The sequence below is a fragment of the Chelonoidis abingdonii genome, chromosome 6 (genome assembly GCF_003597395.2).
Source record: "Chelonoidis abingdonii isolate Lonesome George chromosome 6, CheloAbing_2.0, whole genome shotgun sequence".
Taxonomy (NCBI): domain Eukaryota; kingdom Metazoa; phylum Chordata; order Testudines; family Testudinidae; genus Chelonoidis; species Chelonoidis abingdonii.
Window position 1 is genome coordinate 89,920,243 of NC_133774.1, and position 19,093 is coordinate 89,939,335.

General features: G+C 41.3%; 1 protein-coding gene across 10 annotated transcripts in view; it reads left to right on the plus strand.

The window, feature by feature from the left end:
* Window positions 1-18,708, plus strand: part of CDC14B (cell division cycle 14B) — an 80,864-nt gene extending 62,156 nt beyond the window's left edge. For 4 of the 10 annotated variants that reach the window (XM_032788085.2, XM_075067209.1, XM_032788095.2 and 1 more), the window contains 3 exons: window positions 5,952-6,068; window positions 14,016-14,081; window positions 14,348-14,591. In XM_032788085.2, the coding sequence (XP_032643976.1) occupies window positions 5,952-6,068; window positions 14,016-14,081; window positions 14,348-14,387 (223 nt within the window). In that variant the 3' untranslated portion in view covers window positions 14,388-14,591. Of the gene's footprint in view, window positions 1-5,951; window positions 6,069-14,015; window positions 14,082-14,347 lie in introns of those variants that run through there. The other 6 variants (XM_032788086.2, XM_032788091.2, XM_032788093.2 and 3 more) reach the window with 6 other exon arrangements.
* Window positions 18,709-19,093: the final 385 nt, after the last annotated feature.

Below are 19,093 nucleotides of genomic sequence, written 5' to 3' on the forward strand. Positions count from 1 at the left end.
ATCGAATTTAGCGCTACTCCTCTTGTCGGGGTGGAGTACAGAAATCGATTTAAAGAGCCCTTTATATTGATATAAAGGACGTTGTAGTGTGGACGGGTACAGCGTTAAATCGATATAACGCTCTTTAAATCGATTTAAACGTGTAGTGTAGACCAGGCCTGAGATTCATTCTGGGGTTCCCTGGCACAATAAGGCTGTCTCCAGCCTTATTCAGTTCTTCTATCTGGAGAGGTAACATTTACCCTTCCAGCAGTAGGTCTGTTGTTCATCTGCTGAGCCTTTACATTGCGCTGGATCAGCATTCTTTTCCTCTTCGTACTCTCTTCTTTAGGCTCTTCATCCTCTTATCAAACTGCATCTCCATCTAGAGAGAAATCTTTTAGCAGTGCTAGAAAACATCAAGCTTTAGCCTCTTTGGGCTAACCTCATCCAGACCCATCACAAAGCGTGGCTGGCTCTTTCCACGCTTCAGAAGTCGAGCTTCAACTGCAGTTACCTGACTTCTCTGGAGATGAGTCCATGTCTCTGGAGCAGCCTTCTCCCTGTTTTTCTCCAGAAGAAAGTGGTATCTTTCTGTATAACTCTTGGAAACTATTAAAGTTCCTGCTAATATCCTGTGGTCAGCAGACCATTTTAAACACAGAGTTCTCCATGGTAAAAGAAAAAATCCCACTGTTTTTGATATTTCAGAAACTCATTACCAGGGACTATGGCCTTATTAATCAGGAATGGGTAGATTTGGTGAGAGACTTTGACTCCTAAGTCAATGCAGTGAACTTCAAACTGGCCCTTCCAGCTTTATCCGGTTCCTCTTCATGGTTTTAACTAGGGGCCTAGCAAAGTCACAGTTCACTTTGGTCAATTTCATGGCCAGAGGGTCTTAAAATTGGTCAATTTCAGATGTTCACACTTGACATTTCATGGTGTTGTAACTGTGGGTGTCCTGATCCAAAAGGGGATTGTGGGGGAGTCCCAAAACCGTTGTAGGGGGATTGCAGCATTGCCATATTCACTCCTGTGCCCAGCTCTGAAGGCAGCAGCTGCAGAGTTTCCTGCAGCTGAAGGAGGCTCCCAGAGGTGGAGGTAGGTTTGATCTCCCCAGCACTGGTGAGAGTGCCCCAACCGTGGGCACCTAGCTGCTAATTAGTGTCAGTGGTGGATTAAGGCATGGGCCCATGGGACCTATACCCAGAGGCCATGAACAATTTGAAAAATGGGTGCCTCAGCCCTGGCAGGAGCCACAGCAGGAGACACAGGGGCTGAAGCCCCAAGACTGGGCAGGAGCCGGGGTGGGGGCAGAAGCCCTGAGCCTGGGAGGCCTAGAGCCTGGGCAGGAGCCATGGGGGGAAGCAGCCCTGAGCCCGGGAATCCTGTGCTCCTTTTGGTGGCTACTTAGCCTGTTTCTTTCAGGTGTGGCATCAGATCATGTCGGACAGATGGTTCTAGAGATCATTACCACCGGCAAATGCTGTACAATAAAACTTGTCCATCCCTACATCAAAACTCCCTTTCCCATTCTTCTTCAAGGATCACTCTCACAAGAGGACTCTCAGCTGGAACTGGGAGTCTACCTCTTGTCTATGTGCGATAGAACTGGTCCGTCCACAGCATGTGGGAAGGGCTGTTATTCAAGATACTTCCTCCTACCCAAGAAACAGGGATGCTGGAGACTCATTCTGGATCTCAAATATCTTCATCCGCTGATCAAGATTGAGAGAGGTCACCCGGGCCTCTATAATCCTCTCTCTAAACAAAGACAACTGATTTGCAACTCTAGATTTGAAGAACGCCTATTTCTACATAGACATGCACACAGAAGGTTGCTTCATTTTATAATGAGCCTAGACCACTACTAGTACAGAAAGCTTTCCTTCCGTCTCTTGATCGGTCAAGGGTTTTCATGAAGGCGCTATCCATGGTGGCAGCATACCAGCATCACTAGGGCACCCCAGTATTTCCCTCCCTAAACAACTGGCTGCTCATAAGTCAGTCATACTGGGAAAGAAGTACAGTTGGCGGCTCTATCCCTACTCAGCTTCCTTCAATCCTTATAGCTCGAAGGAAACCTAGAAATGTCCACTTTAGTTTCTGTGCAAACTATAGACTTCTTTACTAGAGCAGTTTTTGGATTTTATAACAGCCAAAGCATACTTACCCAGGACGGATTGCAAGCTCTGACGGACCTCATCTCCCAGCTTTGACTGAGCCCTGGGAGATCCTAGGCCATATGGTCCTTCTTGGCCATATGGTCTCCTATGTGATATCCTTCACAGGACTCCATCTGTGAAATCATCAGGTATAGTTGCAAACAGTTTATGTTCTGAATAGAGACAAGCTGGGCAAGCGAGTGTCAGTTCCACACAGTGTTTTCAAGATCTTCAACTTGGTGGGAAAAGAGAAGCTGTGGGCATAATGGTTACCTTTGTTCCCCCTGCACCCATGAAGAAACTAATTCCGTATGCCTCCCTATCAGGCTGGGGAGCACATCTGGATGAAGAGGTGGCTCAAGGTTCTTGGACTTGGCAAGATTCAAGCTTCACATGTCTCCTCCAGCTGCAAGCAGTACTCGAATCCTACAGAAGACTTTTGCCTTTCATCCATGCCCTACATATTCAGTATGTTGGGCAATATGACTACAGTATAGTACATGAACACAGGGCTGCTCAGAGGATTCAGAGCATCTGGGGCAAAGCAATTTTGGGGACCCCTTCCATAAAAAAAAGTTGCAATACTATAGAATACTATATTCCTGTGGGGCCCGGGGCCTGGGGCAAATTGCCCCACTTGCCCCCCACCCTGGCAGGCCTGCATGAACAAACATGAAGCAGAGCAGACCACCACTCTTTGCATGAAGATGATCAGTCTCTGGAATTGGTATATCTGACACCAGATCATTCTCTTGGCAGTGCACTTTCCAGGAATAATGAACACTTTGGCAGACAGCCTCAGCAGGCAGTTCCACAGACCAGGATTGAAAACTTCACAGCTCAGTGATACAGAGCATTTTCTGACAGTGGGGATTCCTGTTGTGGGATGTCTTTTTTGTGCCAGGAAAACTAGAAATGCCAAGTCTAGTGTTCCCAGGCAGCTCAGGGGTACAATTCCTGAGAAGAGGCATTCCTAGTAAAATGGTCAGCACCGCTAATGGATGCTTTGCCACCCATTCTCCTCTTACCTCAAGCCTGAGGAAGATCAAGCAGGAAAAAAGCATTGGCCAGTCCTAGTGGTTGAGACAGTTTTGGTTCACCAGCTTCCTTTATATGGCTTCCTCTCTAGCTCTGAACCAGCTGACTTAGGAGAAAGGCAAGACCATTCATCCAAATCCAGCATCATTCAGTCTAAGCCTGGTATTTGGATGGATGATGAGCTTAGAGAGGTCAGATTCAGAGGCAGAACAAGCCATTCTCAACAATAGCAGGAAAGTCTATGATGAAATGGAAGAAATTTTCTATCTGATGTCTGCATCCTCAGATACGTCCAAAGGGCTCAGAGATCCCTACCACGTCTGGTTTATCACTCAGCTCACTGAAAGTTCATTTGGCAATGATTAAGGCCTTCCATTCTGTAGTGGAAGACCAAAACTGTTTTGGTCTTTATCCATTGTGAGGTTTTCAAACAGCCTTGATAGAACCTTTCCTCCCAGTACTGAAATCTATACCGATTTGAGTCTTCAGTCTGTCATTGTCAGCACTCATTAATCGTCCTTTTGAACCTGTATTTTCCTGCTCCCTTCATCTGTCTTTTGAAGGTGGCCTTTCTGACCACAGTCACCTCTGTCAGAAGAGTAAGTGACTTTGGATTCCTTATGGCAGACTCTCCCTACATTGTCTTCCAGAAGTGTAAGATTTCTTTGATGTTACACCCCATGTTCATTCCAAAAGTTTCCTCCAAATTCCACTTTAAATTAGGTCATATATCTACCTGTTTTCTACCCAAAACCTCACACCACCAGAAAACAGAAAGCTCCATTCTTTGGATGTCTGTTGAGCCTTGGTGTTCTGTCTGCAAGACAAAACCCTTCAGGAAATCTCTGACACTATTTCCTTTACTGAATGGATGAAAGGGGAAGTAATTTCCTCACAGACACTTTACAAATGGATTTCAGGTTTCATCCTGCTTTGCTATGAGCTAATTGTGACACCTCCACCACAAAGTGAGAGAGCCCACTTGACCAGAACCCAGGCTGTCTTAGTAGCTTTTTCTTCAGGATGTCTCCTTTCTGTAGAGCAGCAACATGTGGTTGTGCGTGTATCTTTTTGCTAGACATTATGCCCTGGTACAAGCTTTTTCAACAGATGTGTCCTGCAATCTGTAATACATCGCGGTCCTCACACCCTCCTCCTCAATGAGTAGTACTTTTGAGTCCTCTCATGTGACATATTCATAGGGACCATCACTCGAAGAAATTCATGTTACTTACCTTACAGTAACTGAAGTTATTTAAGATGTGTGTGGTCCCTATATGTATTCCACTACCTGTTCTCCTTCCCTCTACTTTAGATCCTTTCCTAAAGCAATTTCTGGTGGTATAGGAGCTGGAGAGGCAGCCTGTCCACGCTGAGCCCTTATGCCTTGTGTTCAGAGTGCGTAGACACAGATCAGTGGACACTACTAAAGAAAAATCTTCTGGTGTCAGGCACATCAAATGCATGTGCACCTCACGTGGACTACACATAGGGACCACACATCTCAAAGAACAAGTTATTGTAAAGTAAAGTATCAGAGGGGTAGCCGTGTTAGTCTGGATCTGTAAAAAGTGACAGAGTCCTGTGGCACCTTATAGACTAACAGATGTATTGGAGCATAAGCTTTTGTGGGTGAATACTGAAGTGCGTATTCATTCATGAAAGCTTATGCTCCAATACATCTGTTAATCTATAAGGTGCCACAGGACCTTTTGTAAGGTAAAGTAACCAGAATGTGTGGCACGCATAACAATGAACTATTTCACTTCATGGACAAATTAGACTTATAATAGTTTCAGAATCTAGTTGGTTCTGTGAGGGCAGAGTTCAAATTGAGTGGGAAATGCCTTGCTAAAATGATTTAATTGATGTCATGAGACGAGAGTCCCTCCTACACTTCTGTTATATAATAATTATTAACTGAGTATCCAAAAGTGTGGCAGGTGCCATATGGAGTAATTAAAAAAAAACAAAAAAAACCTCTCCCATAGTGTAAGCAGAAACATGGTGGGATGCAGCAAGGCAAAACGGAAGAGATAGGGAAAATGGGGGATGGCAAAGGGTACAAGTGACTTTATTTTTAAAGAGTGTGTTGTGCCTGTTGCTGCCAGTATCTACTGGGAGATGCTGGGTAGTCAGCATTTTTGAAAAGCATGCCACAAGTGTGGTGTGGTCACTCCCTGTTTTCTAACAGCAAAATACCAGCATTGTCAACTAAAAACTGAACCTGGGTCAATTGTAACAAAGCTTTTTACAGACTCTCTGTTCCAAATGACCATGTTATGGGTTGGAGATTTAGACTCTGATCTTCAGGAGCTGTTGAGAGTTGTGATTTCTTTTGCATCAGCCAAGATGTCATTGGTGGGAAAATAACATTTGCTTCTCTATTAGGCTCTTCATGTTGCTCGCTCTTTCAGTACAAAGCACTTAAAATATCAGCTTTTTGTTCACTTCATTTCTACCTTCTCCCCTTCTTCCTAAAAAGGTAATAATGCTAAAAGAAAAGCACTTTGACAATCTCATTGAATGTAAAATAAGTAAAGTAAAAATAAACTAGTAACACTGCAAGAATTAACTTACTAACAAAGCATTACCAAGGGGAAATTGTATACCTCAGTCTGCAAAGAACTCTTTTTCGAGAAATGAGAGCCATATGACACACATACCGATATATCTGTTCTTTGTGCTAAAGTATTATATCCTCTTATCAGTTTTTTTCTGGTAAACTTTCAGGTTATATAATTTTCTTTTTCCGACTCTTTTCAGAGTAATTCTACAGTCCAGTGTTCAGAAAAGTAAAACGTCTGAACCTAGCATTTCTGGCAGTGCAGACATTAATAAAAGAACTACCAGGTCTGCTGCAAGAAAAAGCAGTTTAAAAAGGTGAGAGTTACTCTTTTGAGCTGGCATGTCCATAGCTGGTGATGGACTTTGTCTGAGGGAATATTAGCCTCCTAGTGACAAGGAATTAATTAAAATATTTTAAAATGTATCATGTAATGAGACTGTCTGGAGCTTTGAATCTCTTGTGTCATACATTTCTGAGTGAATTCTGGAAACTGAAAGACTTGTATTGTGGTTCTGATGTATGATTTAAGGATTACTGAATTTAGGAGTTTGCTGATTTAATAGTTCCCATCACAATATCTACAGGTATTATGACAAAACCTCTCCAGAAACAAATTTTAAAAAAACTGGTGAGAGATTGTATATGACAGTGTAGTGGAGGGAAGAGTGCAGGGCGGAGTTGAGAAACAGTACAAGTGCAACAAATTAGAAATTCAGATGGCAAAGAACTAACTTCTGTCAAATATTCATAAATATATCCTCTGTAACACCCTTCTCTACTGCTGTAAGATCAAATGTATTGTCATCCTTTTTTCTATTGGTCTAGCCATCCAATAAGAAAATAAACATTATAAGTTCCACTCTTTCTGGAAAGTCAAAGAACATGGATGATTGAAGCCAACCATTCAGCATAGAAAAGATCTATTTACTTGTCTTTTGTGGAAAAGACGGTATCTTCAATATTGAGCGAAAACAGTAGACAACGTTTCACAGTTCTCTTTTGGGGGAGGGACTCCTCCTTTGTCTTGCCAAGGATTAATATGGAAAGAGAAAGAAAGAAATATAAAAACTAAGAGGAATAGGACTGACCACTAAGATATGAGAAAATAAACCATAGAAGCACACTGGCTTTGTATCACAGAGGTGTAGAAAATGCATAGAGTGTGTGTGTGTGTATATGATATGAGATATAGTGCTGGTAATGAGATTTTATAATGGGAAAAGGATTCAGAATTTAAACTAGGTAGTCTGCTCTACAAGCACATGGAGAATTAAAAATGTGGATGGTTTAGAACAAGAGTGTGAGTGCCTTCTTGTGTGTAAGCATATGGGTACAAAGTATATTTACTTCTGACAGCTACCACACGAGTTCTTGTATCCGTCCATGTGCAAAGCAAGTATGCAGACCTAGACCCTCCCAAGTTGTGCTGGAAATGAGCATGAGAATCTAGCTCAGATCTGTAGGTTACATAACCATTAATTAGGGGAATTTAAAGCCATCAGTATTTTTTTTTCTAGTGTTGTCCTCTTTCACATTCACAGATGTCCATACACTGTGGAAGAGAGATACCAAATATATATTTCTCTTTTTTGGGAGTGAAACTGCCAAGAGGGTGTGGTCGTAGCTTTTCCAGGGCATACACAATGGCATAGCATTCCTTCTCACTGACTGACCAGTAGCTTTCCCTCTCCGATAGTTTCTTGCTGAGAAACACGACAGGATGGAAGTTCTGATCCGGTCCTTTCTGCATGAGAACTGCTCCTATACCACGCTCAGATGCATCGGTGGTTACTAGGAATGGTTTGTCAAAGTCTGGGGCCCTTAGCTTCCCCAACCTGTCTTTGGTTCTGTTCACCCCCGCAATGGCCACTGGGATGATCATGGGCTAAGCTTAAGAGCTTCCCCCGGTACTTAGTTGGAACCACCACCGTTTGTGCGGCTGCCATTCTTCCGGTGTCCACCAGAAAGATTTCCTTCATAAAAGTCCTTGGTCTGTAACAAACCGGATCGGTTAGAAGAGCTGAGAGCGGTGGTTGCTCTGTGCGCCACCCCAAGCTTTCTGAGGCTGTCATCGCTTCCTGCTCAGTCTGGCTGTTCCCTTGAGGCTGGGGACTTCAGTTCTTCCTCAGACTGTGGACTGGCTTGGTCCTCTGGAAGTGATGTAGGTGATGGGGTTGTTTCGTAGCTGGTGTACCGCTGTCCGTTTGGTGCACCTGGTGGTATTTCAGGCTCTGGCTGAGCCTCTTCGGCATGGTGTGTCTGTGGCTTCTGCCAGTTCAGGCTCGTTGGTCCCTCCGGCGTTGTGGTTGAAGGTATGGTGCACTTGCTTGTGCTGGTGCTGGTGCTGTTCCAGTTCGGGTCGGACTGGAGTGCTGTGGCTGGTTCAGCCGTTGACATGGGATCCAGGTCCACTACCTCGGTCTGGGTCTCGGTAACACAGACAGGTTCTCTGTGGACGGCTCAGGAACAGGAATGGTCTGGAAGCTTGCCTGGTTTGGCTGCGTGTAACCATTCCCACTCTCTTGGACTGCTTCACTTGGTTGGCCAGTCTTCCCCCAGTAGCATGGGATGGATAATTGTCATAAACTGCAAAAGTCCACATTCCTGACCAGCCTTGTATGGACAGGCAGTTCAGCTGTAGGCAAGACCACAGCTTGTGCATGAAGGGGTAAATGGTCCTTTGCTGGCCTTTGGTTGATGAGTTGGGGATCGACGAAGGATGGTGGATAGCTGACACTTGTGCCCCCGTGTCTCTCCACGCGGTAACCTTCTTTTCGCCCACTCTCAAATGTTCCCTTCGCTCCAAGGGATTTGAGAGGTATCTGGCCTGGGATTTTGGTTTGCTGGGGGTGCAATGACTTGCACCTGGTGGGGTTATTCGGGCAGTTGGCCTTTGGGCAGTTGGCTTTGATATGTCCCGTTCATTAGACTTCTAGCATCTTCCAATAATGGGTCACTGGGTTGAGGTAAGTTACTGAAGACTGGTGAGGTGAAGGTAGGGTGTCTGTGGCTTTCTTGGGTTGTAGTGGGTTTTGGGTTGCCCTCGTTGTAGGGTTTTTGTTGGGTTGCCCTCGGTTGTAAGGTTTATTGTCGGTGTGGCCCCTGGGGTTTTCACTCCCCTTTACAGTAGCTTTCTTGCTTTCTGCCACCTCCATCCATTGGCTCCAATCTCCCCCGCCTCGGTGAGAGTTTTGGGTTTTCCATCTAGGATGTACCGTGTGATGTCCTGAGGACACCATCCAAGAACTGCTCCATGTATATGAGGTGGCGCGTTCTTGACGTTTGAACAGGTTTCCTGATATCCAGGCGTCACAATGCTTCCAATCGTAATAGGCGTGTCGGCGAAATGACCCGTCTGCTTTCCACTTTTGGTTTCTGAACCGCCGACGGCGATCCAGCATCCCCATCGGATCTGGCTTGGGTTTGAAACAGTTTATAATTGTTCATTTGTTCCCTTGGCATTTTAGCCGCACGTCTGCTAAAGGTCCACTGAGGTGTGACCTCAGCTCTAGCATGTACTGGTTTTCAGGGATGCTGTACCCAATACAGACCTTCGAAATTTTCTAAGAGGTTTCCGGGTCATCACCTGCTTGTAGTTGGAAATTTCCTGTGCGGTTGACCAGCAACTGCACCGGAGGGGTAGGATTTACTGGTTTCTGATGTTTAGCCGCTCTAATGCCAAGGCCTCCTTGTGGCCTCTCTCTGTAGTTCCAGCTCTCGTTTGAGGCTGCATCTTTGTCTGCTTGTTCTCTTTTGTAAGCTTCCTCTTTGGCTGCTGCTTTCTGTTGTAGCCTTTTCATCTCCGATTTGTGTTTTTCCAGTTCTCGTGGAAGGCTGCTGTGGGCTTCTTGTTCTCTTTTATGGGTTGCCTCTAGACTTCTTGTTCAGCCCTAATTCGGTCCATCTGTTTGATGTTCCTTTCGTTGTCTTGGCTTGTTGTAGTGCGTTCCTTTTCAGGTATCTTTTGGCACTCATGGTTTCTGTTTCTTGTTTGGAGTGCCCTCTGGTGTTTGTTGCCTGAATTGCCGGCTATCTGCTGTCCCTGTTTTCTGCCTCTGCTCTCTTGATATGCAATTTAACCAAACAAAGCCACTGTATTTACCTGTGTGTAGCTGGCTGGGATACTTGACCCCCATGTGTTTAACAAAGACCTCTAATGGCTTCCTTAATGACTCTTTGCAAAAATGCAAGCTGCCAAAAGCAGGCAGAAAAAAAAACTTCTCTCTGTCTACTTTTAAAACCAACCCCTCTTTTCTAAAACCTTAGGAGAGAAAGAAAAATAATATTCTTATGGGCTTTGGATTCTCTCTTTCCCACGGCCGTGCCACCATGTGTAACGTCTGTCTCAAATCTGGACCTAGAGTCCAAAATCTGGGTGCTTACTATGATTCCCCCAAGCTTGTACCAGCTTGGATCTTATCTCGCTGCCACCAGATAGGAGTTTTGGCTCTATCAGCCCGTGTTCCCAATATTCTTGGGGGACCCCTCTCTTGCCTCCCCAGCTTCCTCTGGAAGACCCCCAAGACTCAGAAGTCTGAGTCTTACCGCAAGGAATTATCTCCCTCTCCTTCCTCCTCTCTGAGCAACCTGAGGGAATTGATGTATCTCTTTACATCACAATACGAGAAACTTGCCTCCTCTTCTCCAAAGAGACAGCCTCCAACACAGGGAAACAGAAACTAACTCCTCTTTCCCTGTAACTTTTTCCCGTAGCTGTTCCCGCCCTGCAAATCCACAGAGCCTGGGCTCCCTCCCCTAGCCTGTCACACAGAGGTAGACAGAGCTCTGGGCACAGAAATTCCTCTCCCCTTGTCTCACTAGGAAAAGAAACTCCCACAAGTTTAAAAAGAAAACTTTATATAAAAAAGAAAGAACTTACATATACTTAACACTGCATTAAGAAATTCAATATGGGATGTGGCTTATAAGAAAATAGGAATAAACAGATTGATTTAAAGATAGCCCATTAACCAGTCCAGCCAATCAACACACATGTAATACAAACCAAAGCACATAACAGCTTATTGCTTTGTTTCCTTTGTACTCACCACTGATAGTAGAATATTAGAAAGAAGATTGGAGTTAGCGAAAAGCTGTTTCAATCCATAGCCGGGAGAAACAAAAGACCCCGAGTTCCTTTCCCTCAAAAAAAACCAGTTCTCTGATTGGTCCTCTGGTCAGGTGCTTGATTCCCCCCTGTCCACCCCTTACAGGTAAAAGAAAATTAACCCTTACCTATCTACTTATGACAGAGGGCTTGCAACTTTCAGTTTGAAAACAAAAGATCTAAACAAATTAAATCCAAATTACATATAATCTGTGGCTTATATGTCATACAGCAGTTTCAAATAGTTTTTTTATTTTTTAAAGTGACAATTTTTTGTCTTATGCTTGTTATGAATATCTTTTAATTAGTCTATCAATAAATGCTGAAGAGAAGAGCCTTATTTTGTTGGGAGAAGTGAATCATTAAACTTGCAACTAGGGCTTATGAGTTGGTGTTTATGTGCCATAAATACAAACTTAGTATGTGGTAGTGTTTTGTAGAATTTCCTTTTCTCTTCTCTTCCTTCGGCCCTTATCCTTAAATGCAAACTATTTAAAAAAAAAAAAAAAACAAAATGAATCCTGTAATGGTTGGTAAAAGATAACCTGCAGGTCACTTCTAATGTAACATTGAGAGAATTTTCAGGGTATTATATACCATTTGATTCCTATTAACAAATAGTTAAAAGCTATATTTAGTTTTTGTATAATTGTTTGATTAGGTCTCCTTGACTGCATTGTTTTTATCAGTACTGATTTCTGTCCATGCTGACCTCTCTGGTTCTGGCTATTTCTTATATTCTTCATGCCTCTTCTGTTTTTGAGCCTCTTAGCTCTGTAGCCATTTGTCCATTCAGTGACATACTGTTTCAGTTCCTGGAAAGCATCCTTATGAATAGATCCTCCTTTCTAGAGAACAGCAGGCATTCCTCAGTTCCTTTCTTCTCATTTCTCACAATGAAAAAAGACCTTCTGATAAATTATTATATGAAGAAGTGCTGCCATTTGGAGATATCTTTTACAAACCTGGCATGATGCCTTTTGGCTCTGAGGAAAGACTTGTGCTCTTACAGATGAGGGATTCCTCAGTTCATAAATGAGCACTAACTTTGTAGAGTATTTGTAATTTGGCTTTCTGACACTGCTTCTGAAACTTCTGCCCCAGATTTTTCACTTTAAACTGTATCTGATCATGTTTCTGATACTTAACTTTGAGACCATCCTGCTTCAATCAGTTGATGACCAGATCCTGCCATTCAGGATATCTCAAAGCAAAATAGTGCCATCCAATAGGGTCACAATTCTGGAGTTCTTTTTCCATGAAAAAAAGCAGCTTGGTTGTAGTTCATATAAGCATCATGTGATTAAATATATACCTTCTCATGGGTATTATAAAGAGTGTCCTCCCTACGATATGGATGTGTTTTTATTTACCTGTAGCCTCTGGAGAAATCTTGTATGGAGCCAGTCTGTCACAGAATGAGATAGCTTTTGCAGCTCTCCATTTGGAAAAGGATATGCAATCAATGGGTGGCATCGTGGACCTTCCATTAGTGTATTCAAAACAAAACAAAAATTGGCTTCCCATCCTTTTTGCCTGAAGTTTATTCAACTTCGTTTTTTTTTTTTAAAAAGGGGGGGGAGTGTCCCCCAAACTGACTGCATTATTCCAATTCAAGCCTAATAAATGCAGAGTAGAGGAGAACCGTTCTGACTTCTATTAATACTGTAGTATTGTTGTTAATCTAACTCAGCATGTCTTTTGTGACACAATATTATTGTATCTATGTAAACTTTATCATCTAATACAAACTCTTTGATTCTTTGGACATCGCTGCCTAGCCAGTATTCTTTTATTTGGTGTCTGTATATTTTAATAGTCTTTCCTATATGACCACTGTTTCCATTTTTTTCATTGAATCTCATTTTATATATAGGTTTTGCATTGATTTCTTCAGATTTCAGTTTTGTTGCAGCTGAATCAGTCTGTGATCAAAAATTCATTCTTAGCATTATATCCTCAGATTTGAGTCCTTCCTCATCCTTCAAACAGTGAAGAAATTGTTAAGCAGTGGGTCCAGAATGACTCATCTTCCAGTAAAACTACAATATTTACTTCAAGTTTTCTGATGAGATTTATGAAGCCATCTCATGATTGTTCAATCAAGCCAATATGTACGATATTTTGCCTTTTCCTTCAGGTGATGCTATATATCTGCCATTGTCAATGTCTGGCTGTCCAGAATGAGAGGGGGTATTAACATGGCACTTTGTTTGTGGTGTGGATGGGAGAATGTAATGGAACTGCAAGGGATTCATATTGCAGCCTAGGGTCATGATCAGCTCTGTGACATTAGATTAACTGACTTGGTCTATTGGCACCTCACTTTCTCATCGCTAGGACATGGCTGTTGGTCCATAAGTGATAGGTCAGAGTTCACATTTTACAAAGTGCATTTATCAGATCATTTTATGGTGAAATTTTATCCTCTTCTCTCTTCCTTCCAGAATGCGGACACTCCTTAAATTCTTATTGTTAGTCTATTTAATTGGACCATTTTCAGTAGAGGCAACATTTAATACTTATCCCATCTTGAAACAAAAAACTGGAATAATCCTACTACTGAGCACTTAAACTGCTTTTCATCCATGGAACTCAAAGTGCTTTACAGAGGTGGACACAGCATGTGTTCATATCCCCACTTTATAGACTGGGAAACGGAGGCACACAGCAAGGCAGTGACTGAGCCAGGAAAAGGTCCCCTGTCTCCCAAACCCCCCCCCCCCTTGTAACCTATCCAGTAGAGGCTTGAGAAATTCCAACACCAGCTGCATGAAGTAAAGAAACTAACAGAACCCTCTTCCCTTAAAATGGATAGAAATTAAGCTATTGTCCCACTCACTACACTATTAGCATTCCATGTATTTAACAAGTTCTTGAGCTCCTTCGTTGTTAGCAATTTAGAAGAGAGGAAATAGTGTGTGTAGTGAGGATTTGGGGGGCTCAGTAGAATTGGACTATAGGAATCATTATGCCAAGGAATAATTGTGACTCTGTTGGCAGGAAAGGGGAAATACATGCAACAATTAATTTATAGGTCTCTTAGCTTTTTTTCTCACCAGAGAAGCACACCAGAGCTTTGTCTGTTTGTGATCTAATTCTAGCTTTAAAAAAATTAATATTTCTTTTCCATTCTTTTCTAATTTTCCCACAGTCTGATACCTCAGAAGGAGAAAAGGAAAAGGAATGCTTTACAGCAAATGCGCTTAATGAAATTATGGTACTTTGAATCCTCTGCTTTTTCTTTACAAAGGCTTTTTTCCTACTCTTTGTAATCAGAACAGTAGTCTGTGCTTTCTTTACAATTGATAATTTATTCTCTATAAAAGTATCAAGTCTTTTTCTTTACAATTTTTTCTTTGTACTGTTATGCTTAACTTAGCTTACACTGGCAGAAATGTTAGAAAGATTTTGCACTTGCTTTGTTTTTTGAATTTCAAATGGGATGGTTTTTATTCCTCATAAATCTGTTTTTTATCATTTCAGTGGTCACTCCATACCAAGGACCAGGACAGTGCTGCGTTAAGTAAAAAGAAGTGACTGAAGAGGATGCTGGGGTGGGAAGAAATGGAATATTGCTGTGGAACTTAAAAAGTCTTTCCTTTCAAAGAAATTAACTGCAAAATGCAGCTAAGATTTAGCAGAAAAACTCCTCCTAATTTGTAGAAGATGACCTGTTTAAGATGCTTAACAAACAGTTCAGCTTTCTAATTCTAAACGTTTTCTCAAATGTTTAAAAAAAAAAAAAAAAAAAAAAAACCTTATGAATTTAGACTCAGGTGTAACTATCTAAACTCTCTATTATAAAGAGAGTTTACAAGTGGGTGTGATGCATGTGTGTAATTGTGATGGCAATCACTTAGCTGCTGGCCACCATAAGAAGTGAAGGTGTGGTGGGAGCTTTTAAATATTTAATTCACTGTTGTCCGTCCAAGCTGATCTCACTCTCCAATACAGAGCAAATCTTGGGAAGGCAAGATTTTATTCTCATAACATTGTACTTTCCTGTTGATTTGGATAGCCTTCCTTATTTTGTGTGAATTTTTTTATGAAGCTGTAATGTTAAATACCCAGACTAATTACTGTATGCCAAAGACTGCTTTATTTCAAAGGGTTTTTTAAAAAAAAATTAACTAAAAGCTGTTAACTATTTTATTAGTAATAGCTTTTAGTTGCTCAAATTGCTTGAAAACTTTGATTTTCCTACCAGAGTTTATAATTTAAAGCAGCACCATCAACTTAGATTACATGGCTAGTTGAAAACTTTTTACCTACTTGTGCTACAGGTAATATCTAAGGTTCTCAATCTTTCAGACATGGTAATAGTTCCTAAAGTTTATGCATCAGACCATCTTTATGGTCATTGTCATAGTTTCCCTTGTTTAATCATTTTCTTCCATACTAGGGGTTGGGGGAAATAGAGGCACTTAAAAGAAATGAGTTGTGATTGTAAAACCACTGAAATTGGCAGTGGGGAGCAGGTGTAGTCAGTCATCTTTAAAAAATAGTTATTTCAAGGTGGCGGTGCTCCTTTAAACATCCAGGTACTTTCGTTTACCAAAAAAAAAAAAAAAGCTCTAGATACCTAATTATCTGTTAAATGTCACTGTAATTTTTTAAAGGTGACCTAGGATTTGAAATTTTATTTATTTCCTTTTCAGTACTCTCTTCTAAATCAGAAAAGGTTTTCCCTCCAGCTTTATCCTATTATATTTGAACAGCTTATTTCCCCCCCCAGTATCTTTGTTTGCCAACATCACATTTGACATTTGCACACCCCTCAGAATAGATCTGCTACTGCATAACCAACAGTAAAAAGAGGTTTGTTTTTATGAGTTCTGTATAAATACATCAGGGGAGGAAGGTTGAAATGTTACTCAGCAGAGCTTTTTTTGTCCTGAAGAAAGACCTACTGTCTTGCAGTGGGAGGGAATGTTTCTACTAAATTTAAACAGTGCTAGGCAAGGTTCAACACTTATGTCTAATTTAATCCCCTTATTAGAGCATTAAAAAATCATCATGGTAATTGAAGGGTGTTCCCTAGATAGCATAAGTAACAATATGGTGGCTTGACTAGCTTTTGATGCTAAAAGCAGAAGAGTATTAGTCGAGGCTATGGTTACTTGTTAAGTTAACAGAAGCACCTCCCAAGTTGTTCTGAAACATTTAATTATGCAAACTTGAATGTAAAGAAGATAGAAGAAAAGGTTCTTCCAGTATGGAATCAAAACCTTAAACAGATATTTAATATCCTTTTGTAAGAAGAAACCCCTTTGATTCATCTGACTTTGCTCCTTTCTTTGTACAGTTGAGAGACTCTTGTCTCCAGGGAAATGGTAATCTTAGTGTTTATATTATCTTTCAGAGCAATTGGGAGTGAGGGGCTGAGCCACATCATTCTGGGGACAAGAGCCTTGCTAACCTTGTGAGGGGAGGAGGGACAAAAAACTATTCCCTCTCTGCTAATACAGCCCCACTGTGTTTTTATTTGGGGTAGCAGAGTGCTGTTTACGCTGATCAAGAATTAGAGGCCCTATTGTGCTAGACTGGTGAGTCCAACTGCCACTAGTGACCTAGAAGAGAGAATCTGCAAGTAATGAGTAATTGAAAATGTGCTCTCTGAACAATCCTGTGGATTTTTTTTTTTAACCAAAGTGTGTATGTCAGCCCAGGCCCTGTGGGGGCTGCCTCCCCCATACCTCTCCCTTCTGCAGCTGCAGTTCTTGGGTAAGCCTGGAATGCTCTGAGCAGCTGCCTGCCTGAACATAGGGGAGCACCTAGTAAAGGGTGACTTCCCTCTGCCCCATCCTTTCCAGCAGCTGCCAGGGCAGCCCAAGAGAGTGGGGAGTTAATAACAGAGACAACACTCAAACGCATGATTCTCTACCCCTATCCTGGTCAGAGCCAGCCTAGCAGTTGCTCTTAACTTGTGCCAGCTGACAGTCCCAATGGGACTGTCTGCCTGTTGTGGATAGCTGACGCATAACACATTCCACACTCTCACTCTCCCCTCCTCCCCATCTTGGGCTACCTATGCCCTGCTACACTGGCTCCATGCACTCCAGGTGGGTAGAATCCCCGGCAGGGACATTGTGAGGGATTCCACTCCTTTTATTACGTGAGTGATGCAAGGCAAGAGATTTTGCCTCCACTGTAACAACTGGAGCTCCTGGATCTTTTTCAAAAAATAAAATGTTTGCCTCTAAAGCTGAAAGGGACACCACGGTGCTAGGTGCTGTACAGGTAAATATTTTTTTTAAATGTCCTAACCCTGGGGAGGTCATAGTTCCACTTTTTACAAGCCTAAACAGCTGAATGAGGTGATAGTAAGTGGTTGGGAGGAGTAGATTAAAAAAAACACAATAAGGCTTTTGGACAGTATGTAGTAGTTTTAACTTCCCAGCTCCCTTTCCAGTTCTTTTTTTCTCTAAGTATTTTCATATTTTGTGTACATGTTTGTGCTTTATCTCAGCACTGAAGTGAAACTGAGGAGTTGTCTGTTGTTGGCAAATACTGAACTGATTTGTTCAGTTAAAGTCTGCCCCGAAATAATGTAATAGGTATAATTTGCTTATACATATGCACAGGTTGAGTTGTTTGTACTGTCCGTTGAACCTGAAAAGGATCGGACTAGGGTTTGTTTTTTAAGAATCACCCCAACATTTGAAGTTTTAGAAAACTTTGAAATTACATTTTAAAAAAACCAGATTAACTCTCCGACTTTCAATTTTGTATCATTGTTTTAAACATCAAATACTGATTTTAACTAAAAAACAAAGCCCATCACAAATGTCTATTACATATAGTGAAAGTCTCTAAACAAAGTTTCACAGTTTTGTTAGGTATGAAGATTCTGGGCTACCATTTTTCACTTCCGAACATCTTACAGTTGCGGAGAAACGTACAAATGCTACTGCCATTCTGTATTTGACTATTCAAATCAGCATTACTATTTAGTGACCAACATTACCTCCTCAGAGCCTATGTAATTTTAACATTTAGCTCATATTTTCAATCTGACATTTTGCCTTGCGTTTGCATCATATGTACCAAAGTTGTCTACCTACAATTTTGAAAGCGAGGGGAGAAAGACTTGTGAAAGTGTGCCAAATGGAATGTACATGTAAAACAGGCAGCTGGAGACCTAGTATTTGTGTGTGCTGTGAAGCTAATTATCCCTGCTGTGATGGATGTATAATTCTGGGTGGGTGGCCCATCATTTTTTCACCATCCGCCCTTTTATACTGATATATATATATAGTGAAAATCCTACTTAAAATACATAGTAACTATTGGGTATCTTGGGTCAAGTTGCTGCTTTTCAGCAAAGTGTCAGTAATTTATATTAAAGTTACTCCCAGATCTTGACCTGTTGTTCCAACTGTAAATAGGAAAGTGCTGCAGATGTGCTGCTGTTTTTAAAGACTGGACAAAAACTATTAAGCTAGGATTTGTATAAAATGAGACGCACATTCTAAGTGGAAGAAAAATCAACAATTATGTTAATCAGATTGTTCTGCAATTTTATAACAATGGTTTGCAGACTTTCATTTGTCTTGTGTACAGAGTCTGGAAAGTTTCTTTAACACATACTGAATAATCAGTACTGCTCATCCTGATTTTTTTTAAATTGTATATTTCTAATCATATTTTTTTAAATCTGAATGACAGAATGGAAGTTTTATTTTGCTGAAGGTATTTTTAAGATAAAGCTTCATGATGTCTTGTAAACTTAGTTTGATATGCATTTGTCATTTGGAAATCTTGCATATTGTAACTTGTTTTATACAAAATACTGAATAGTAATTGTAAATATGAATTGTGTACAAATAAAACTATTAACCTGATGTTTCTTATTACCAACAACCTTGACAATCAGATTAGTCAGAGTCTGCATTGGTGTGGGTGGCTTCCAACAGAAGATCAATAAATGGTAACATTTTTGTGACTATTCACTGAAATGCATAATATATTAATCTTGCCTCGCTGACCAACATAAAGTGCAAAATTATAAGGGATAAATTTTCATTTACTAAAATGATGAAAACACTTAATTCTCATGAATGATTCTTGCCTTGTTAAATATGTTTACTCTGTGAAGATGCTTACCTACAGCAAGATTAGAGGAGTGAGATTCAGGAAGCTAAGGTTTTTATTTTTTGACTCAGCTACTGACTTTGCTTTGAGCAAATCACTTAACCTTCTTGTGCATCTTTCCTCACCTGTAAAGTG